Source organism: Pelophylax lessonae (genome assembly GCF_965119305.1).
Source record: "Pelophylax lessonae genome assembly, chromosome: 1".
In the NCBI taxonomy this organism is placed as follows: Eukaryota; Metazoa; Chordata; class Amphibia; order Anura; family Ranidae; genus Pelophylax; species Pelophylax lessonae.
Genome location: NC_138768.1, coordinates 742,760,719 through 742,784,678, shown reverse-complemented (window position 1 = coordinate 742,784,678; position 23,960 = coordinate 742,760,719). Strand labels below are relative to the sequence as shown.

General features: G+C 42.7%; 1 protein-coding gene across 1 annotated transcript in view; it reads left to right on the top strand.

The window, feature by feature from the left end:
* Positions 1 to 23,960, top strand: part of SPATA18 (spermatogenesis associated 18) — a 48,012-nt gene that overhangs the window by 7,140 nt on the left and 16,912 nt on the right. The window contains exons 2-3 of the mRNA XM_082259886.1: positions 21,278 to 21,383; positions 23,221 to 23,336. Coding sequence (XP_082116012.1) covers positions 21,278 to 21,383; positions 23,221 to 23,336 — 222 coding nt within the window. The remainder of the gene's footprint in view (positions 1 to 21,277; positions 21,384 to 23,220; positions 23,337 to 23,960) is intronic.

Genomic DNA, 23,960 nt, shown 5'->3' with positions numbered 1-23,960 from the left:
TGTTTTTATTTTAGGCTTTTTCCCTCTGTTTTCACCTGGGCAGTAACACACCTCCTGTATTAGAATGCCTCCACTCTGAATTAAGAAAACTCTTGAGCTATTCTACATGGATAGATGCTGGAGTCTAATATCTTTCATAGCTCTTTAGTGGGCAAGATTTTATCAGTGATGTGTTGAGTTCCCCTTATAGCAAAATTGCCACTATCTGTACCTACAATTACGTCATGCTATGAGAATGCAGGGCAGAGGTTCTACCTTGCAATTGGAGGAATCAGGATTTCTTAATACAATTTTTACTACCCTTGAGAATAAAGGAATTATTTCTCATATACAGTGCCTTGCAAAGTATTCGGCCCCCTTGAACTTTTCCAACTTTTGCCACATTTCAGGCTTCAAACATAAAGATATAAAACTGTAATTTTTTGTGAAGAATCAACAACAAGTGGGACACAATCATGAAGTGGAACTAAATTTATTGGATATTTCAAACTTTTTTAACAAATAAAAAACTGAAAAATTGGGCGTGCAAAATTATTCAGCCCCTTTACTTTCAGTGCAGCAAACTCTCTCCAGAAGTTCAGTGAGGATCTCTGAATGATCCAATGTTGACCTAAATGACTAATGATGATAAATAGAATCCACCTGTGTGTAATCAAGTCTCCGTATAAATGCACCTGAACTGTGATAGTCTCAGAGGCTGCAATAGAATAAAAGTTTACTTTTGGGTTTAATATTGCTTTAAAAGTAGACATTATGACTTTTTACTACTAGGGTAGAGAAGGTAAAATTGACACATTTACTGCATAAATCCAAGTGTGTGCATTTATATAAAAATATGTGATGATGCAGTGATTTCATGTAGATGATCGGCTCTGGACGCAGACAGGCCACTGTATGAATGATTACATGCAATCAGCCATGGATAACTGTGGGAACTGTCAGGCTTCCATTGCTTTCAATGGGGTTTTCCAACCGCAGCTAATTGCAGGGAGCCCTGTTGGTACCTTCTGTTGCTTTCAGCCTTCTCCAAAGTATTTTAAATTCATTCTCTTTGGTCCCACTATATGTAGGAATGTAGCCAACCTCTCTTTCTCACTTTTAGGATGGACCATGGATTATGGACTATGGAACTTGCTCTGTGCTTAGAGCAGTGCAGATGACTGTTATTAATGTGAACTGCTTGTTCCAAAAAATGTACTGTCTACACTTATTCTGTAACGCACAGTGCAAGCTGCTGGCTCTATATACTCTGATAATCCATAACTCTATGACCATTAGCTGGTTAAGCAAATAACATTAATTATCTTGTTACAATGGCATCTGAAAGTCAATGGGATATATTAGGCAGCAAGTAAACATGTTGTCCATAAAGTTGGTGTTTCGAAAGCAGAAAAATGGGCATTGCAGTTTGTTGTGTTTGGGGTTGCATAGGCACAGACCAGTCAGTGTGCCCATGCTGACCCATGTCCACATCCAAAAGCAGCTACAATGGGCACATGAGCATCAGACCTGGACCATGAAGTAATGGAAGAAGATGGCCTGGTCTGATGAATCACAATTCTTTTTACATCATATGGATGGCTGGGTGCGTGTGCATCACTTACCTGGGGAAGAGATGGCACCCGGATGCAGTACGAGAAGAAGAAAAGCCGGAGGAGGCGGTGTGATGCTTTAGGCACTGTTCTGCTGGAAAACGCTGGGTCCTGCCATTCATGTGGATGTTACTTTGACACATATCACCTACCTAATCATTGTTGCTGATCAAGTACATCCCTTAATGGAAACAGTATTTCCTGATGGAAGTAGTCTCTTAGAGCAGGATAATGCACCCTGCCACATTGCAAAAATGGTTCAAAAATGGTTTGAAGAACACAAAAAAGAGTATGAGGTGGTAAATTTCTCCAGATCTGAGTCCAAATGACCATCAGCAAGATGTGCTAGAAAAATAAAATCTGATTACTGGAGGCCTCACCTCACAACTTACAGGACTTAAAGTATCTGCTGCTGATGGCTTGGTCCCAGATACCACAGCATACCTTTAGAGGTCTAGTGGCATCCATGCCTTGATGGATCAGGGCTGTTTTAGCGGCAAAAGGGGATCTTACCTAATGGTGGATGGCCATAAAGTTATAGATGATTGGTGTAAATCTTTTTTAATGATATAGACATGGGTTTGTAAGACCTTAGCACAAATCAGGTGCTTCTCATTTTCTTTTTATTTACTGAAAACAAACCTAACTTTCTCTGTTTCTGTCATGGTAAAATACTTTTAACTGTGCAGGTCCCAAAGGCAGTATATAGATATTCCTAATGTTCCTAATGTTATTACAGTACCGGTATAAATTCCAACCTCAACCTTAAGTTTTCCTTTTAGCTTTAGATTGGGGACAGGTTAGCGCTTCTGTCCAGTTTATTGCTGGGGAGATTTCTCTTTGATTTGTATTATGACACCAGGACAATGAATAAGGGGAATGTGGGTGTTACTGGGGTAGGAAGACATTGACAAAGATTCTGATTTTTTTCAAATATAAAAATATATTTTTAGTTGCTCTCTTGAAGAATATATTTCTCCCTTAGCATTTAGACTTTAACACATACCTGTATCTCATAACACAAATATTACAGAACTATTACCCGAAGAAAAAAAATCTTGTTAAATAAGAGCTGGTTCACACTACTCCGACTTGGGACGCGATTTGTGTGCCCTCAAGCCGCTCCAAGTCTCTTGTCATTACAAATTCAATGTAAATGAATGAGAGCCGTCTTAATATGCACTACTGAAGTCGCTCCAACTTCAGAAAAGGTTCCTGTACTACTTCAAGGCGACCACTATCCGACTTGTGCACATAGACTTCAATGGGAGTCGCCTCAAAGTCGGATACTTATCTATTTTCAAGCGACTGTGATCAGACTTTCCAGGAAGAAGAAAAAGATTAGCCAGGCATTCCACACAGACAAAGTCGCCTATCATTTAAGTCTCTTACAAGTCTCTTACAAGTCTCTTGCAAGTCTCTTGCAAGTCTCCTGCAAGTCTCCGGTAAAAAGTCGCTCCTTCATGGGGCGACTTTCTGGTCGTGGTAGTGTGAACCGGCTCTCAGTCATTGCTGGCTGTAGCTCCACCTCTCCAAAGCCCAAAAATATGGGTTGATGGGTTAATTTCAGATAGGGAAAAAGTAATTTATTCCCCAAAATATAAGCTGACAAAAGCACACTCCTGCTACTACACTAGTCTAAGAAGTCTAGTATAGTATAGTACCTGGTTTGTGCTGTTTTCAGCTTCTGTCTTTGTGAATGAAAGCCCTTTTCTCCAGCTGCAATTGTTCACAATACAAGCTGACTTTTTTTTTTTTTTTTTGCAGCTCCTGACTCTATGTAAACTTAATAGAGGAAAAAAAGGAAAGAACAGCAAAGTGATATTCTGTGTGGCAGTTTAGAAGGAGGGGGGGGGGGGCAAGGACTGTTTGAGCTCTGTGGGCACTGCCTGCAATGCCCCTTCTCCTCCTGAGCTGTCACTCAGAAATCTATCACAGTTGATCGGTTTTGTTGAGTAGCTAGGTGGGTGGACAGGGCTAGATATCTGAAACCACAGCTCAGCCATCCCTGCACAGTTCTAGATGGGGGTAGGCGCTATGTGCACAGGATTCTCTGTTGGCTGGAGTTAGGGGAGGTGGAAATTACAAAGCTTTATTTTCTTCTAGCAATGGTTCTTATTAAGTTCTTTATTGCCTCTATTATTGCAAGGTGAATTGCATTCATAGATGCTCGTTTGTGTTTGCCATGCAACTCACATAGCATAAACAAAGATAGATTTGGGTCTCTCCCACTTTATGTTGATGGGTTTGTCAAGCAATTCAAAATGGTTGCTATGGGGCACATTGTCAGGCAACATTTGCAAAAACCACAGATTAGGAATGAATGTAAACATAGATAACATAACTATTTGCTATTCTAATAGCTAATAAAAAAAAGTACAGCTCCACTGTATTATTAAATTCCAGAAGTATTATATCAGCCAAAGGTGCTTTCTGCATCAGTAAACACATTGAGAGTATTTACTTTTTGGTGGGGCAGGTTCATGCAGAATCCTTCCTCTCTTTAGGGTATGTTGTTCTGTTTCATGTTTTCATGCAAGACCTGTGTTTTAAACTTAGTTCTTTACTGAAGAGCTATATACATTGCAAGTATTTTACAAGATTTAAAGCTAAACTGCACTCCAAAACACATTTTTAATATGTGTATTGTAAAAATAAAATAACCTTAATGATGTGTGTCCTATGCGTCTAGGCTGCAGCGTTCTTAGAGATATAGTTCAGGGTGGAGTACTCAGATCACAGTGGGCTTTCCTTCATTCAGTAAACACCTTGCATTCTTTTTAGGGAATGCAACAAGCTATGTGATTGGAGAAGGGGAGATTGTGACATTCATTTTCCCTTCCTCCAATCAAACATGACCTTCCATTCATTGAAATGAATGCAAGAAGTTTACTGAAAGGAAGAGCTGGAGTGTGAGCAATCCACTATAATCTGAGTACTCCAGCAACAAATGTAACTTTCATCACTCTGTATGGGGTGAGTGAAAGTAAGAGTTTTACATAAAGTGTAGATTTTTGTTAAAAATGTGTTTTTCGATGGAGTTCAGCTTTAATTGCAGATATTAACCTCTTTCTGTTCTGCACTTTATTGAATTGTTTGCAAAGTGGACGGGTCCATCTTCGTTATAATCATCTGAGCAGTAACTTTATAGTTAGGATTTGTAGCATCCACAGAGATTATTTCCCTGGTGATTTGTAGTTGGCTACAGAGTTGCTGTTATACCTGGATACAATTCCTCTCTAAGCAGCTACAAATTGCTAGGTATTAGCTGCTATGATCCTCATCAGCTACTTTGGATAACTTTGTAGCTTCTGAAGATGATCATTTTGTATCTAGCTCTAAATGGTTTCGTGACTGAGCTACAAATTGCTAGAAAGCCGCAACACAGAGTGTCAGGGCCAGGTTATCCACATGGCATTTAGGCAGCAGCCAAATGGCCTGGTGGATGTCTTGGAGGGGGGCAGAGGGCAGCTACAATCTTCATATTTTTGAAGTAATCAACACAGACTAATACCTGAAGTTTAGTAAAAAAATACCAGACTGGCAACTTGACTTGATGAGTAAGAGGAGCAAGCATAACTAATAGTTACATAGTTACATAGTTAATGAGGTTGAAAAAAGACATCCGTCCATCCAGTTCAACCTATGATGTGTGTGTGTGTATGTTTGCTGTTAACCGTACATTGTATAACCCTCTATGTTGTGGTCTTTAAGGTGCCCATCTAATAGTTTTTTGAAACTATTGATGCTCCCTGCTGATACGACTGCTTGTGGAAGAGAATTCCACATCCTTACTGCTCTTACAGTGAAGAACCCCCTCCGTACTTTAAGGTTAAACCGCCTTTCCTCTAGTTTTAGTGAGTGGCCACGTGTCTTATTGTATTCCCTTTCTCTTAATAGTTTGTTCCTTATGCTAGGGTCGCCAGTACAGTATTTGTACATTGATATCATATCCCCCCTCAATCGTCTCTTCTCGAGAAAGAATAAGTCCAGTGCTTGTAGTCTTTCCTCATAGTTGAGGTCCTCCATTCCCCTAATTATTTTTGTTGCCCTTCTCTGGACTCTCTCCAGTTCCAGCACATCCTTCCTGAGGACCGGTACTCAGAACTGGGGAAACCTCAGCACACTGCTTGCCTATTCAGAACACAGTTCTTCTACTGTGTGAAGGGGGTGTGTTCCTTTCCTCCAATCAGCTCTCACACACTATAACTGCAACCTCTACGCCCACACCTCTGTGATACTAACAGATGAGTAATGATTTTAACAGGATTCTGCCCTTTTGAAGGGGTGTAGGGAAGAGAAGACTGCAGATAAACAAGTAACACCTATGTAGGAGGATTTGTTTCATCTCTGTGTATCACCTGAGGCAGTTCACTTCACTTGGCATATGTGAGTGTTTACAACTAGTGTTGAGCGAACACGGACTGTATTATTCGTGTTCGTACCGAATAATTGGATTTTTTGTACCCGAACACGGACACGGACACTTTACTGTATGTTCGGGTAAAAATCCGTGTTCGGTCGTTTTATTTCCGGGTTTTGCATGCTTTGGCGCTCTTTTCATGGCGGGCTTTCAACAGCCAATCAACAATCGTTTAACTGGTGTGCCTTAAGCCATCCCAGCCATGCCTGCAAATGTCTCAGTAGCTGTGATTGGCCGTCTGAAGCATGTGACCAAGTCTTTATAAGTTCGAGGCAGCCGCAGCGGCGTCATTATGCTGCTTAGATTCAGGGACAGAGCACACATCAACGTGCTGGCTGCTGATTAGGGAAAGATAGGCAGGAAAAAACCATTTGTGTCCGGATAGAATTGAGGGACAGGTCGGAGTGTTTAGGCAGGGCGAGTTGTAGGCATTTTAGGGATAGAGTCTGCTGAATTATATAGGGTCAGTGTCTTCTACAAACTACAATCGATATTGCTGTGTGGGGGGTGGGGTCTGCACTCAATCCTGATCTACGATCTCTTCTCAATCCTGTTAGGGACAGAGTCTGCTGAATTTTAGGGAAACTGTGTTCTACAAACTACAATCGATATTGCTGTGTGGTGTGGGATTGGAGATAGGCAGGTGTCAGTGATCCACATCCATTTTTCTGTGTGTGAGCTGCAGTGAACACAATCTTTTTGGGCTGCAGTGAACACAATCTTTTTGGGCTGCAGTGAACACAATCTTTTTGGGCTGCAGTGAACACAATCTTTTTGGGCTGCAGTGAACACAATCTTTTTGGGCTGCAGTGAACACAATCTTTTTGGGGTGCAGTGAACAAAATCTTTTTGGGGTGCAGTGAACACAATCCTTTTTGGTGTGCAGTGAACACAATCTTTGTGGGGTGCAGTGAACAAAATCCTTTGTGGGGTGCAGTGAACACAATCTTTTTGGGGTGCAGTGAACAAAATCCTTTTTGGGGTGCAGTGAACAACATCCTTTTTGGGGTGCAGTGAACACAATCTTTTTGGGGTGCAGTGAACAAAATCCTTTGTGGGGTGCAGTGAACACAATCTTTTTGGGGTGCAGTGAACACAATCTTTTTGGGGTGGAGTGAACAACATCCTTTTTGGGGTGCAGTGAACAAAATCCTTTTTGGGGTGCAGTGAACAAAATCATTTTTGGGGTGCAGTGAACACAATCTTTTTGGGGTGCAGTGAACACAATCTTTGTGGGGTGCAGTGAACACAATCTTTTTGGGGTGGAGTGAACAACATCCTTTTTGGGGTGCAGTGAACAACATCCTTTTTGGGGTGCAGTGAACACAATCTTTTTGGGGTGCAGTGAACACAATCTTTGTGGGGTACAGTGAACAGAATCTTTGTGGGGTGCAGTGAACACAATCTTTGGGGGGTACAGTGAACACAATCTTTGTGAGGTGCAGTGAACACAATCTTTGTGGGGTGCAGTGAACACAATCATTGTGGGGTGCAGTGAACTCAATCTTTGTGGGGTACAGTGAACACAATCTCATACTGAAGGTTTGAGGGTGCTGCCTGTTCCATACTCCCCCTACTCCTCATCTAGCCTTTTAGGGGTACAAACAATAGTAATTGGGGCCTAGTGTGGTTGTGTACGTGTGATATACATACACTTTTTTGGGATCATATTTTCTATTCCGCTATTTAATCAAAAACCTTTGGGGATCAGTTAAATTGGGGGATAGTCTGTGTTGGTACGTGTGAGAGAGATCCACCTTTCCAAGTTGTTGGGGTTCATCTCATACTTCTGAAGGTTTGAGGGTGCTGCCTGTTCCATACTCCCCCTACTCCTAGCCTTTTAGGGGTACAAACAATAGTAATTGGGGCCTAGTGTGGTTGTGTACGTGTGATATACATACACTTTTTTGGGATCATATTTTCTATTCCGCTATTTAATCAAAAACCTCTGGGGATCAGTTAAATTGGGGGATAGTCTGTGTTGGTACGTGTGAGAGAGATCCACCTTTCCAAGTTGTTGGGGTTCATCTCATACTTCTGAAGGTTTGAGGGTGCTGCCTGTTCCATACTCCCCCTACTCCTAGCCTTTTAGGGGTACAAACAATAGTAATTGGGGCCTAGTGTGGTTGTGTACGTGTGATATACATACACTTTTTTGGGATCATATTTTCTATTCCGCTATTTAATCAAAAACCTCTGGGGATCAGTTAAATTGGGGGATAGTCTGTGTTGGTACGTGTGAGAGAGATCCACCTTTCCAAGTTGTTGGGGTTCATCTCATACTTCTGAAGGTTTGAGGGTGCTGCCTGTTCCATACTCCCCCTACTCCTAGCCTTTTAGGGGTACAAACAATAGTAATTGGGGCCTAGTGTGGTTGTGTACGTGTGATATACATACACTTTTTTGGGATCATATTTTCTATTCCGCTATTTAATCAAAAACCTTTGGGGATCAGTTAAATTGGGGGATAGTCTGTGTTGGTACGTGTGAGAGAGATCCACCTTTCCAAGTTGTTGAGGTTCATCTCATACTTCTGAAGGTTTGAGGGTGCTGCCTGTTCCATACTCCCCCTACTCCTAGCCTTTTAGGGGTACAAACAATAGTAATTGGGGCCTAGTGTGGTTGTGTACGTGTGATATACATACACTTTTTTGGGATCATATTTTCTATTCCGCTATTTAATCAAAAACCTCTGGGGATCAGTTAAATTGGGGGATAGTCTGTGTTGGTACGTGTGAGAGAGATCCACCTTTCCAAGTTGTTGGGGTTCATCTCATACTTCTGAAGGTTTGAGGGTGCTGCCTGTTCCATACTCCCCCTACTCCTAGCCTTTTAGGGGTACAAACAATAGTAATTGGGGCCTAGTGTGGTTGTGTACGTGTGATATACATACACTTTTTTGGGATCATATTTTCTATTCCGCTATTTAATCAAAAACCTTTGGGGATCAGTTAAATTGGGGGATAGTCTGTGTTGGTACGTGTGAGAGAGATCCACCTTTCCAAGTTGTTGAGGTTCATCTCATACTTCTGAAGGTTTGAGGGTGCTGCCTGTTCCATACTCCCCCTACTCCTAGCCTTTTAGGGGTACAAACAATAGTAATTGGGGCCTAGTGTGGTTGTGTACGTGTGATATACATACACTTTTTTGGGATCATATTTTCTATTCCGCTATTTAATCAAAAACCTTTGGGGATCAGTTAAATTGGGGGATAGTCTGTGTTGGTACGTGTGAGAGAGATCCACCTTTCCAAGTTGTTGGGGTTCATCTCATACTTCTGAAGGTTTGAGGGTGCTGCCTGTTACATACTCCCCCTACTCCTAGCCTTTTAGGGGTACAAACAATAGTAATTGGGGCCTAGTGTGGTTGTGTACGTGTGATATACATACACTTTTTTGGGATCATATTTTCTATTCCGCTATTTAATCAAAAACCTTTGGGGATCAGTTAAATTGGGGGATAGTCTGTGTTGGTACGTGTGAGAGAGATCCACCTTTCCAAGTTGTTGAGGTTCATCTCATACTTCTGAAGGTTTGAGGGTGCTGCCTGTTCCATACTCCCCCTACTCCTAGCCTTTTAGGGGTACAAACAATAGTAATTGGGGCCTAGTGTGGTTGTGTACGTGTGATATACATACACTTTTTTGGGATCATATTTTCTATTCCGCTATTTAATCAAAAACCTTTGGGGATCAGTTAAATTGGGGGATAGTCTGTGTTGGTACGTGTGAGAGAGATCCACCTTTCCAAGTTGTTGGGGTTCATCTCATACTTCTGAAGGTTTGAGGGTGCTGCCTGTTCCATACTCCCCCTACTCCTAGCCTTTTAGGGGTACAAACAATAGTAATTGGGGCCTAGTGTGGTTGTGTACGTGTGATATACATACACTTTTTTGGGATCATATTTTCTATTCCGCTATTTAATCAAAAACCTTTGGGGATCAGTTAAATTGGGGGATAGTCTGTGTTGGTACGTGTGAGAGAGATCCACCTTTCCAAGTTGTTGGGGTTCATCTCATACTTCTGAAGGTTTGAGGGTGCTGCCTGTTCCATACTCCCCCTACTCCTAGCCTTTTAGGGGTACAAACAATAGTAATTGGGGCCTAGTGTGGTTGTGTACGTGTGATATACATACACTTTTTTGGGATCATATTTTCTATTCCGCTATTTAATCAAAAACCTTTGGGGATCAGTTAAATTGGGGGATAGTCTGTGTTGGTACGTGTGAGAGAGATCCACCTTTCCAAGTTGTTGAGGTTCATCTCATACTTCTGAAGGTTTGAGGGTGCTGCCTGTTCCATACTCCCCCTACTCCTAGCCTTTTAGGGGTACAAACAATAGTAATTGGGGCCTAGTGTGGTTGTGTACGTGTGATATACATACACTTTTTTGGGATCATATTTTCTATTCCGCTATTTAATCAAAAACCTTTGGGGATCAGTTAAATTGGGGGATAGTCTGTGTTGGTACGTGTGAGAGAGATCCACCTTTCCAAGTTGTTGAGGTTCATCTCATACTTCTGAAGGTTTGAGGGTGCTGCCTGTTCCATACTCCCCCTACTCCTAGCCTTTTAGGGGTACAAACAATAGTAATTGGGGCCTAGTGTGGTTGTGTACGTGTGATATACATACACTTTTTTGGGATCATATTTTCTATTCCGCTATTTAATCAAAAACCTCTGGGGATCAGTTAAATTGGGGGATAGTCTGTGTTGGTACGTGTGAGAGAGATCCACCTTTCCAAGTTGTTGGGGTTCATCTCATACTTCTGAAGGTTTGAGGGTGCTGCCTGTTCCATACTCCCCCTACTCCTAGCCTTTTAGGGGTACAAACAATAGTAATTGGGGCCTAGTGTGGTTGTGTACGTGTGATATACATACACTTTTTTGGGATCATATTTTCTATTCCGCTATTTAATCAAAAACCTTTGGGGATCAGTTAAATTGGGGGATAGTCTGTGTTGGTACGTGTGAGAGAGATCCACCTTTCCAAGTTGTTGAGGTTCATCTCATACTTCTGAAGGTTTGAGGGTGCTGCCTGTTCCATACTCCCCCTACTCCTAGCCTTTTAGGGGTACAAACAATAGTAATTGGGGCCTAGTGTGGTTGTGTACGTGTGATATACATACACTTTTTTGGGATCATATTTTCTATTCCGCTATTTAATCAAAAACCTTTGGGGATCAGTTAAATTGGGGGATAGTCTGTGTTGGTACGTGTGAGAGAGATCCACCTTTCCAAGTTGTTGGGGTTCATCTCATACTTCTGAAGGTTTGAGGGTGCTGCCTGTTACATACTCCCCCTACTCCTAGCCTTTTAGGGGTACAAACAATAGTAATTGGGGCCTAGTGTGGTTGTGTACGTGTGATATACATACACTTTTTTGGGATCATATTTTCTATTCCGCTATTTAATCAAAAACCTTTGGGGATCAGTTAAATTGGGGGATAGTCTGTGTTGGTACGTGTGAGAGAGATCCACCTTTCCAAGTTGTTGAGGTTCATCTCATACTTCTGAAGGTTTGAGGGTGCTGCCTGTTCCATACTCCCCCTAATCCTAGCCTTTTAGGGGTACAAACAATAGTAATTGGGGCCTAGTGTGGTTGTGTACGTGTGATATACATACACTTTTTTGGGATCATATTTTCTATTCCGCTATTTAATCAAAAACCTTTGGGGATCAGTTAAATTGGGGGATAGTCTGTGTTGGTACGTGTGAGAGAGATCCACCTTTCCAAGTTGTTGGGGTTCATCTCATACTTCTGAAGGTTTGAGGGTGCTGCCTGTTCCATACTCCCCCTACTCCTAGCCTTTTAGGGGTACAAACAATAGTAATTGGGGCCTAGTGTGGTTGTGTACGTGTGATATACATACACTTTTTTGGGATCATATTTTCTATTCCGCTATTTAATCAAAAACCTTTGGGGATCAGTTAAATTGGGGGATAGTCTGTGTTGGTACGTGTGAGAGAGATCCACCTTTCCAAGTTGTTGGGGTTCATCTCATACTTCTGAAGGTTTGAGGGTGCTGCCTGTTCCATACTCCCCCTACTCCTAGCCTTTTAGGGGTACAAACAATAGTAATTGGGGCCTAGTGTGGTTGTGTACGTGTGATATACATACACTTTTTTGGGATCATATTTTCTATTCCGCTATTTAATCAAAAACCTTTGGGGATCAGTTAAATTGGGGGATAGTCTGTGTTGGTACGTGTGAGAGAGATCCACCTTTCCAAGTTGTTGAGGTTCATCTCATACTTCTGAAGGTTTGAGGGTGCTGCCTGTTCCATACTCCCCCTACTCCTAGCCTTTTAGGGGTACAAACAATAGTAATTGGGGCCTAGTGTGGTTGTGTACGTGTGATATACATACACTTTTTTGGGATCATATTTTCTATTCCGCTATTTAATCAAAAACCTTTGGGGATCAGTTAAATTGGGGGATAGTCTGTGTTGGTACGTGTGAGAGAGATCCACCTTTCCAAGTTGTTGGGGTTCATCTCATACTTCTGAAGGTTTGAGGGTGCTGCCTGTTCCATACTCCCCCTACTCCTAGCCTTTTAGGGGTACAAACAATAGTAATTGGGGCCTAGTGTGGTTGTGTACGTGTGATATACATACACTTTTTTGGGATCATATTTTCTATTCCGCTATTTAATCAAAAACCTTTGGGGATCAGTTAAATTGGGGGATAGTCTGTGTTGGTACGTGTGAGAGAGATCCACCTTTCCAAGTTGTTGGGGTTCATCTCATACTTCTGAAGGTTTGAGGGTGCTGCCTGTTCCATACTCCCCCTACTCCTAGCCTTTTAGGGGTACAAACAATAGTAATTGGGGCCTAGTGTGGTTGTGTACGTGTGATATACATACACTTTTTTGGGATCATATTTTCTATTCCGCTATTTAATCAAAAACCTCTGGGGATCAGTTAAATTGGGGGATAGTCTGTGTTGGTACGTGTGAGAGAGATCCACCTTTCCAAGTTGTTGGGGTTCATCTCATACTTCTGAAGGTTTGAGGGTGCTGCCTGTTCCATACCCCCCCTACTCCTCATCTAGCCTTTTAGGGGTACAAACAATAGTAATTGGGGCTTAGTGTGGTTGTGTACGTGCGAGATACATACACTTTTTTTGATCATATTTCCTATTCCGCTATTCAATAAAAACCTTTGAGGATCAATTGAATTGCGGGATAGTCTGTGTCGGTACGTGTGAGAGAGATCCACCTTTCCAAGTTGTTGGGGTTCATCTCATACTTCTGAAGGTTTGAGGGTGCTGCCTGTTCCATACCCCCCCTACTCCTCATCTAGCCTTTTAGGGGTACAAACAATAGTAATTGGGGCCTAGTGTGGTTGTGTACGTGCGAGATACATACACTTTTTTTGATCATATTTCCTATTCCGCTATTCAATAAAAACCTTTGAGGATCAATTGAATTGCGGGATAGTCTGTGTCGGTACGTGTGAGAGAGATCCACCTTTCCAAGTTGTTGGGGTTCATCTCATACTTCTGAAGGTTAGAGGGTGCTGCCTGTTCCATACCCCCCCTACTCCTCATCTAGCCTTTTAGGGGTACAAACAATAGTAATTGGGGCCTAGTGTGGTTGTGTACGTGCGAGATACATACACTTTTTTTGATCATATTTCCTATTCCGCTATTCAATAAAAACCTTTGAGGATCAATTGAATTGCGGGATAGTCTGTGTCGGTACGTGTGAGAGAGATCCACCTTTCCAAGTTGTTGGGGTTCATCTCATACTTCTGAAGGTTTGAGGGTGCTGCCTGTTCCATACCCCCCCTACTCCTCATCTAGCCTTTTAGGGGTACAAACAATAGTAATTGGGGCCTAGTGTGGTTGTGTACGTGCGAGATACATACACTTTTTTTGATCATATTTCCTATTCCGCTATTCAATAAAAACCTTTGAGGATCAATTGAATTGCGGGATAGTCTGTGTCGGTACGTGTGAGAGAGATCCACCTTTCCAAGTTGTTGGGGTTCATCTCATACTTCTGAAGGTTTGAGGGTGCTGCCTGTTCCATACCCCCCCTACTCCTCATCTAGCCTTTTAGGGGTACAAACAATAGTAATTGGGGCCTAGTGTGGTTGTGTACGTGCGAGATACATACACTTTTTTTGATCATATTTCCTATTCCGCTATTCAATAAAAACCTTTGAGGATCAATTGAATTGCGGGATAGTCTGTGTCGGTACGTGTGAGAGAGATCCACCTTTCCAAGTTGTTGGGGTTCATCTCATACTTCTGAAGGTTTGAGGGTGCTGCCTGTTCCATACCCCCCCTAGTCCTCATCTAGCCTTTTAGGGGTACAAACAATAGTAATTGGGGCCTAGTGTGGTTGTGTACGTGCGAGATACATACACTTTTTTTGATCATATTTCCTATTCCGCTATTCAATAAAAACCTTTGAGGATCAATTGAATTGCGGGATAGTCTGTGTCGGTACGTGTGAGAGAGATCCACCTTTCCAAGTTGTTGGGGTTCATCTCATACTTCTGAAGGTTTGAGGGTGCTGCCTGTTCCATACCCCCCCTACTCCTCATCTAGCCTTTTAGGGGTACAAACAATAGTAATTGGGGCCTAGTGTGGTTGTGTACGTGCGAGATACATACACTTTTTTTGATCATATTTCCTATTCCGCTATTCAATAAAAACCTTTGAGGATCAATTGAATTGCGGGATAGTCTGTGTCGGTACGTGTGAGAGAGATCCACCTTTCCAAGTTGTTGGGGTTCATCTCATACTTCTGAAGGTTTGAGGGTGCTGCCTGTTCCATACTCCCCCTACTCCTCATCTAGCCTTTTAGGGGTACAAACAATAGTAATTGGGGCCTAGTGTGGTTGTGTACGTGTGATATACATACACTTTTTTTGGATCATATTTTCTATTCCGCTATTTAATTTAACTGGGCCTCCATGCGAGACCTGTGTGCCTTGTTGCGCTGTTTTGAGTACTCCACCAACATGGCCAGTGGCAATGACGCCGTTCTCAGCTTAACTATCCCACTTCTATGCCTCCTTGAAAAAACAATTCGGGCGATGATGGAAGAGGATGTGGCACAGGATGAGGAGGAGGAGGAGGATGAAGAGGTAACATTTCCAAGGCTTTCAGGGCAGTCATTCGCAAGGGGCTCCGAGGGTGGGTTCCTGCACACGCAAACGCCAGGGACGCAATTGTCCAGCAGGGGCACAGTTCTGGAGGATGAGGAGGATGAGGAGGAGGAGGAGCTGGAGGAGGAGATGGAACCATGTTCACAGCAGGGTGGCACCCAGGCCAGCTCATGGCCATCACTGGTGCGTGGCTGGGGGGATACAGAGGACACGGACCATACACCTCCCACAGAGGACAGCCTTTCGTTGCCTCTGGGCAGCCTGGCACACATGAGCGATTACATGCTGCAGTGTCTCCACAACGACCGCCGAGTTGCCCACATTCTAACTTGTGCTGATTACTGGGTGGCCACGCTGCTGGATCCCCGTTACAAGGACAACGTACCGTCCTTAATTCACTCACTGGAGCGCGATCGCAAGATGCGCGAGTACAAGCGCACGCTGGTAGACGCCATGCTGCTGGCATTCCCATCTGACAGCGGGGCCACAGTGGAAGCACAAGGCAGAGGAGGAGGAGGAGGAGGTCGCCAACGCAACCAGGGCACCGCCAGCACCTCAGAAGGCAGGGTTAGCATGGCCGAAATGTGGAAAAGCTTTGTCAGCACGCCACAACAAACAGCAGCACCAGCAGCTCAGATGGAACGTCTTAGCAGGAGGCAGCATTTTACCAACATGGTGGAGCAGTATGTGTGCACACGCCTACATGTAGTGAATGACGGGTCTGCCCCCTTCAACTTCTGGGTCTCCAAATTGGGCACATGGCCTGAGCTTGCCCTTTACGCCTTGGAGGTGCTGGCGTGCCCTGCAGCCAGTGTATTATCTGAACGGGTATTTAGCACGGCTGGGGGCGTTATAACAGACAAGCGCAGCCGCCTGTCCAGAGACAATGTGGACAAGCTCACGTTCATTAAAATGAACCAGGCATGGATCCCACGGGACTTTTCCGTACCTTATGCAGAATAGCAATGGATACCGACCTTACCCACCCATTGTTCCATTTTTGCTCTTTCTCACTCTTTTGGGGTGTACCCTCATTTAAAATTTGTGAAAAGAAGCAGTGTTGGCTACCTCGTCCTCCTCCTCAGGGCCAGATTAATGTAGGGGCTATTGGAGCTGCAGCTCCAGGCCCCTACCTTTTATATAGGCCCCGGGTTGGCCATATTCACTGTTACCGCTCTTCTGTCACTTGTAAACACAGAAGTCTGGCTTCTATGCTCGCTTCCCCAGGCAGCACCCTCAGAACCTCCCCACACAGCGTGAAGGCCGGACAAGGAGGGACAGTTGGCGATGCATGGATGTGTTTATGGGCTTCAGAGACAGCATCCCATGTTGAATTAGGCATGCATGGCTGCACCCTTCCTCCTCTGGGTGCATGGCAAGGCACGGCCCTAAGGCCCTTCAAAATCCTCAGCACCAAGCCCATGATGCTGTTAATCCGGCCCTGGTCCTCCTCCACCGCCGCTTCCACCTACACCGCCCATAGGTGTGCGCAGCCTATTGCATTAAGGTGTGCACCCCAAAGTTGAAATACACATGCATGTGTTTGCCAGCAGGGAGAGTAATGTATCGGGGCCATGTACCTGTAGGCAAGGAGAAATAGAGCAGAGCAGGTCCCAGGGAGATCTTTCCCATCTCCTCACTGGCAATGCTATGTGCCCTAGGTGATTAGGGTGTGCCCAGGCACACCCAGCACACCCTGTGCGCACGCCTATGTCACCGCCACATCCACCACCACCTTAACCTCCCTCCTACTCCATATGGGCCTCGTCCTTCAGAGATGAAGAAGAACATTGTTTTATTTTTCTGTTTTTTTTTGTTGTTTTAAGTTATTTCCCTATCCACATTTGTTTGCAGAGCACTTGCCATGCTCTTAATTACGTTTTGCTGCCATTTGCAGCACTCTAGCCCTTTCCTTTGGTGTTTTAGAGCCATTTTAGTGCCTTAAAGTTCGGGTCCCCATTGACTTCAATGGGGTTCGGTGTCCGGGAAAAGTTCGGTAAAAGTCCGGGACACGGACCCGGACTTTTTTTTAAAGTTCGGCCGAACCCGTCGAACACGGACATCTAGGTGTTCGCTCAACCCTATTTACAACCAAATTAACAAGAGAAGATGCACTTTTAGTCACTTGTCCAAGGGGTTGAGCTATACCAGTACAGACAAATTAACCTATTGAAATCATTATTAATATTAACCAAAGGAATGAGGAAGCCAAAGCTGCTACCTTGCCTATCACCCTAACCGCCGTTTCTAAGGCTAGGTTTACACTTGTGGCTGCAGGTGCAGATATCACAGTGATTTCCACACCTGCAACCACCTGCATGAAAACACACTGTTCTGCAAAAACATGCATTTTAAAAGGCACCCCACGCATGTAAAATCAAAGTCCGTGCACGGGACCCGCACAGAAATCGCAAGGTCAAAAAGACCATGCGATTTCCTTGCGGCTGCCTTTTTAAAAAGGTGCTTGCACCTTCTTTTTGCGGAAATGCAGGCATAGGGGCCTATACATTTAAATTGGCTGCCATATTCGGCCTGCAAACACGCATAGATGTGAACCTAGCATGGTAGCAATTTTTTTTCCAGCAACAAAAATGCTAAAGAGTGTGACTTTGTAGCAGTGATTTGCACTGCTACAAAGTCATACTTTTTAGTATTTTCATGTGAAAAGCACCTAATGAAAAAAAAAAGCATCCCAGCACCTCTTTAGGGCTCTTTTAAAGTGGCTCCCTAAAAATGTAACTTCAGACTCAGAATTTATAAAAAAAATGGCTGATTTGCATTAAGAGGAAATGTATTTCTGGATGTGCTCCAGAGCTTAGTAAAAGAGGTAAAGCTTCACTTTACAAAAAACAACCAATCACATGCAAGGAAAATAAAATAAAACGCATTTTTGCTTGCTCATAATTGGATGATAGAAGCCAGCAGAGTTCTCCCTCATTTACTAAACTCTGGAGCAACTGCACTTGCAGAGTGCAACTGCACTTTCAAAAGTGCACAGTCAATTTGACTTTATAAAATCAACCCCTATACTGTGATCTTTGAGAAATAAATACTTCACACAGAAAGCTGCCGGGGCAGTGAAGAATAGCTTGTTTTAAAGCAGTGGTAAATTGCAGTGTTATGCCATAATGTACTCGTATGCACCGAGCATTGGCGTGCACGCAGGGTGTGCCAGGTGTGCCCAGGCACACCCTAATCACCCTGTGTGGCACAGATTCCCCATGTTTAAACCCCTGATATTTCACCAAAGCCCCCTAATAGGGCTCCTAAAATTTTTAAAAAAATAAAAAAAATTAAATTATAAAAATAATAAATAAAAATAAAAACTACTGACACCAATTTCTGCCCTACTGACACCGTCCACTGCCTTACTGACACCGTCCACTGCCTTACTGACACCATCCACGGCTCTACTGACACCGTCCACTGCTCTACTGACACCGTCCACTGCCCTACTGACACCGTCCACTGCTCTACTGACACCGTCCACTGCTCTACTGACACCGTCCACTGCCCTACTGACACCGTTAGTATATGCTCACATGCACACACACATATGTGTTTGAGCTTAGAGGTGCCTACCCTAAAGCTATAGGCTCTGCACACCTATGGCACCAAAGAATGTTGCTGTGCTCCTTCTCTGAAAAACATGCTGCTGAGGACTCACCACAGGACAGGCTGAGACATCATTAAACCTTAGAATTCAATTGCCTTGGTAAAAAAAACCTTTGTAAATATTAATTAAACCCAGGGGTGTTGAAGATCCTGGTGCCTGATGGCATTTTGTGCTGGTGATTTGGGAAGAGGACTCCATTTGTTTGGTTAAACCCCTTAAATTTTCAAGGGCATGCGGGATGGTATCAACATAGCAGGGGGGTTACACACTTGATTCCCCCTTGCTATAAGGATAACAGTGATAGGTTTGCGCAGGGGGTGCCGATTCCCCTTACTGTCTGGGCTTCTCTCCATGTTGCGCCCCCCCCCACCACCACAGTGCTGCTTGCTTCCCTCCTTTCCTCTCCTCTCTCCCCTGGCTGCTGCAAGTGGATATTTCAGGATGGAGAGTGGGGGAAGGGGTTAATCAATATGTCATTTACCGACCCCTTCTGTTTCTAAATGAACACAGTGAACACACTCACTCACTGTGTTAAATCATAACTGAAGCATAGTAAATTGTGTTTACTATGCTTCTGTTTGTGAATAAACAGAAAGCCACTCAGTACAGAGCACTTTCCATTCATTCACTGTCCTGTGCAGCTGAGGCTGAAGATAAAGGCATGTGTGTTTGAGCTTTGGGGTGCATACCCCAATGCAATGGAATATAAACACCTATGATAACAGCCTGCATGACTGATATGTCGGGCTGCTTTACTCCGGAAAGGGGAAGCATGCTATTTTTTCCAGTCTCAGTAGTTTTTATTCAATTTTGCAAGACAGTAACAAAGATAATAAATGTAGATAAAAGATCAGAAGACAGATTAACCACTTGCCGACCGCCGCACGACTGTTTACGTCGGCGGTCAGCCCCTCACAGGCAGAGCGACGTAGGGATACGTCGCTAGCCTGTGAGGGTCTAGGGAGCGAGCGTGCCCTGCCGGAGGCCCGCTCCCGCGTGGTCACGGACCCCCCCCGCGCGTGTGATCGGCGGACCCGATGTCCGCCGGTCACTCGGCGATCGTCGGGTGGAGAGGGAGAAAGGCAGGCGGCTGATGTAAACAAGCCGCCTGTCATTCTCCCCTGTGTAGAAACAGTGATGATACGGTTCTACTATGTAGAACCGTTGATCACTGTTCCTACACCTCAAGCCACAGCCAATCACAGTTAGAATCACGCCCCTAGGGATACACATAACCCCTCCCTCTCAAAAAAAGTTAACCCCTTCACTGCCAGTGTAATTTTACAGTAGCAGTGCATATGTATAGCACTGATTACTGTAGAAATGTCCCTGGTAACCCCAAAAGTGTCAAAAATGTCAGTCAAGGGTCCGATCTGTCCGCCGCAATGTCGCAGTCCCGCAAAAAAAATCGCAGATCGCCGCTATTACGCGTTAAAAAAACCCAACAAAAATGACAAAAATCTTTCCCTTTGTTAGTAAATGCAATAACTTTTGCGCAAACCAATCAAAATACGCTTTTTGCAATTTTTTTTACCAAACATATGGTAAAAAAAAAATTGGCCCAAAATGTTAAAAAAGTTTGATTTTTACTTTTTTTTGGGGGGAATTTCATATAAAAAAATGTGAAAAATATTGTTATTTTTGCAAAATTCACGCTGTTTTTTTGTTTATAGCGCAAAAAGTAAAAACTGTTTGTGGGTAAAAATGTCAAATTCGTTTAGGTACAGCGTCGCACAACCACGCAATTGTCCGTTAAAGTCACGCAGTGCCGAATCGCAAAATAGGCCCTAGTCAGGAAGGGGGTAAAATCTTCCGGGGCTTAAGTGTTTAAGACAATGGCTATGAACCAAGAGGACAAGGACAGTATGTGAACTTCCTATATCCTCTACCTATGCTGATTTTGTAATAGTTCTTACAATGAAAAAAAAAGGTAACACTAGAAGTGCCGACCCTATAAACACAGATTCAGAGCTATGCAGAGAAAATCATTGCATTTTTAGTGCTAAATGTAATAATTTGACAGCTCAACCATGCAAGTTTTAGTGTAAGGGAATATCAGGTAAATATGCAAGGGAGGTAAAATTCCCCCTTTTGTTTAATAGGGTAAATGTTAAATGAAAGATCTTCTATTAAAGACAGATTTTGCTGAATGTCAGAGAATGTCATTTGCATGTGGTGAATGTTGGACAAACGTGTTCTTTTTATCTCCTTATATATAGGGTAAATGTTGCTGAAAGAATTTCGGGCTATTTCCCATTGACATTTATGAATATACCCCTGAGTAGAGGAATGGTTTCTTTAAGTGCATTTGGTGGAATAATGAATGATGATTGAAAATAATGATTAAAATATTTAATGAAACTAAAGAAGCCTTATTTTAAAAACCTGGTATTAATAAATAGTAATGTTTAAACTTTGTATATAAAGTTTTTATAAGTACAGAATAATTTACTGTGCTGGCTGATGCATAAAAAAAGCAATAAATCTTATAAGGTATATTGTAAAAAATTTTCTTTTGTATTTCACAGATAAATTCCTGTGACCACAATCTGAACATTTGCTGTGAGCTTATTGAGTTGAACTCGAAAATCCAGGGTCAGCTCTTTACAATCCTTAACGTAACAGCCAGGGAAGGTAAGAAGACTTTAGCTGTGGAATGCCATTGTATTTGTCTACTTAATAGGAAGATGCAATGAGCAATAAAGTTCCAAACACTTCAGTAACCCATAGCAACCGATAACTAAATTGAACTGAGTGCAGTAACTTAAAATTTCATTACTCTTTTCACACCTTTAGCACTTTTTACTTTTTACATATGTTCTAATATATAGTGCTTACATATATGAGCATTATTAATAGTAAATAAAAGGAGAAACTGTGCGCTTAGGTATAAATGTAATAGAATTAGCTGCCAGCACTAAAGGTATTGATACTAACCTAAAATACACTAAACATAAAATAAGTGCAGCGTTCGTGAAAAAACAATCAATAACAAATACATGCAACAATATATAAGAAATATAATAACATAAATATTTTGTGTAAGAAAAAGGAGTGATCATCAAATGAGAAAATCTATTTACTGTGTAAGTCCACCTCAGCAAAGGTGTGGAAATATGAGTAGAATGTCCCAAAATCATATAAGTGATGAATCCTCTAAAAAGGATAAGCTCCCCTTTGACAGGAGAGGTAGCAGAAAAGCCTCCACCAAAGCAGGAGGCCCGAGACCATCTAAAACAGCTTATCAAAACACACTGTGTATAGTCACTGTGGCAAAGGAATCACTGGAGCTCCAAAATACGTACCTTCCTTGTAGCACTCAAAGGTAAAAGAAAATGGAAAGAGACTCTCATAGCATAGTATGTAAGTAAAATGGTTTAATGTAAAGGAAAAATAAAAATACTCACAGAGTCAAAGATTTAAAACAAGCATAGTCATCGCATCATCTTCACTGACACCAACCCATGCGTTTCGTCAGAACGGATGTGGCAATGAGGCGGCGTCACACACCAAACCTTTTTATAATGACCGGAAATACAATAATGGATCCAATTGGAAAAATTACCATCATTCCCCTGTCAGGCAATATTATCAGCCTAATGGAGGGATGTATAACTCCAGCCCCCCAGTCCACCAGAATGACGGTAGTAATATGTGGGATTCAAGATCTGGTGGCCCTTTTAGGCTGCACCCAGGATTCCACAATACGAATAGGTATGCACCCCTTTCGGATAATGATCGAGACCCCTGTCAGAAAAATGTCATCACTAGACATCCCTTCCATACCCCTAGAGCAGTGGTTCTCAACTCCTGTCCTCAGCACCCACTAACATGCCAGATTTTAAGTATTACCTTGGGGAGATGCAGACTAGAATACTGCAATCACTAAGCAGCAAATTATATCACCTGTGATGTATTTCAGTTATCCTGCAAACCTGGTCTGTTAGTGGGTCATGAGGACAGGACTTGAGAACCATTGCCTTAGAGGTTGTAGTGATTATACACCGAGCGTGTTTTCACCATCCGTTATAGATGGTTTCATTATTCGGTAAGGTGGATTTATATACACAAGTGTTGCTTTGGTGGAGGCTTTTCTGTTACCTCTCCTGTCAAAGGGGAGCCCATCCTTTTCAGAGGATTTATCACTTACTATATATGATTTTGGGACATTTTACTCATATTTCTGCACTTCTGTTGAGGTGTAATTTTTTACACAGTATATGGATTTTCTCATTTGATAGTCACTCCTTTTTCGAGCATGAAATCATTTTGTTATTATATTTCTTATATATTGGTGCATGTATTTGTTGTTGATTGATTTTTCATGAGTGCTGCACTTATTTTAGGATTATTGATAAAGTAGCATTGTACAGTATAAAATATTTCAAAAGAATTTAAGAAAACACAAGTGATGGAAGAAGGCTCAGGCATATTAACTTAATATGAAGCCATGTCATCTCTTCATTTCCAGGAGGTCAGTATGCTGGTGTGGAAACACTGAAGAGCCGCTTCTTGCCATGGCTGGGTACTTGCTTCTCAGGCCCTTCTCCAGGACTGTGTTCTGACAGTAGCTTCTCTCTTCTTCAGGTATATAGCAATAACAGTGTATGAGAATATGTATAGACAAGTGTGGCAGAACAGTTACCATGTACCTTAGTTCACTAAAGGCTGGCCAATGGTATCTGTGGTAGCTGACTGTATTATATAGCTGGGAACTAGATGGTGTTTGGCCCATCTCTGTCTCATGTGTTCTCATCCCTGTATAGGTTTCAAATTGCAACATGGAGTCTACCTATCTTCACTCCCGCAGGGGAACGGGTTGGTATGTGCTGTGGACAGGAAGTGAAGGAATCTCTCCAACATAGCCCCCAAATACAGTCAAGAGTTCTAATCCTTCCCATTATTATACGAATGTAAAAAAAACACGTTTTGGGCAGATACTCGTTAATTATGCGTCCATCATGCTGAATAAAATTGGCTTGCTATTAAGTTTTGAGGGGCAGTTAAAATTATAGTGACGATATGTTAAATTTTAATCCCAGCCACTGTAGATAATGGCCAGCTAAACTGTTTTACTGTATAATACAAACCAAGAACACAACTTAACGAAGATAAGGTTTTTTTTTACAGTTTTGTCCCCTATGAGACAAGGTATTTGTACAATGTAGTTGTCTTATTTTTGTCCCACGTTGCTGGATGCTTTCTCTCCCC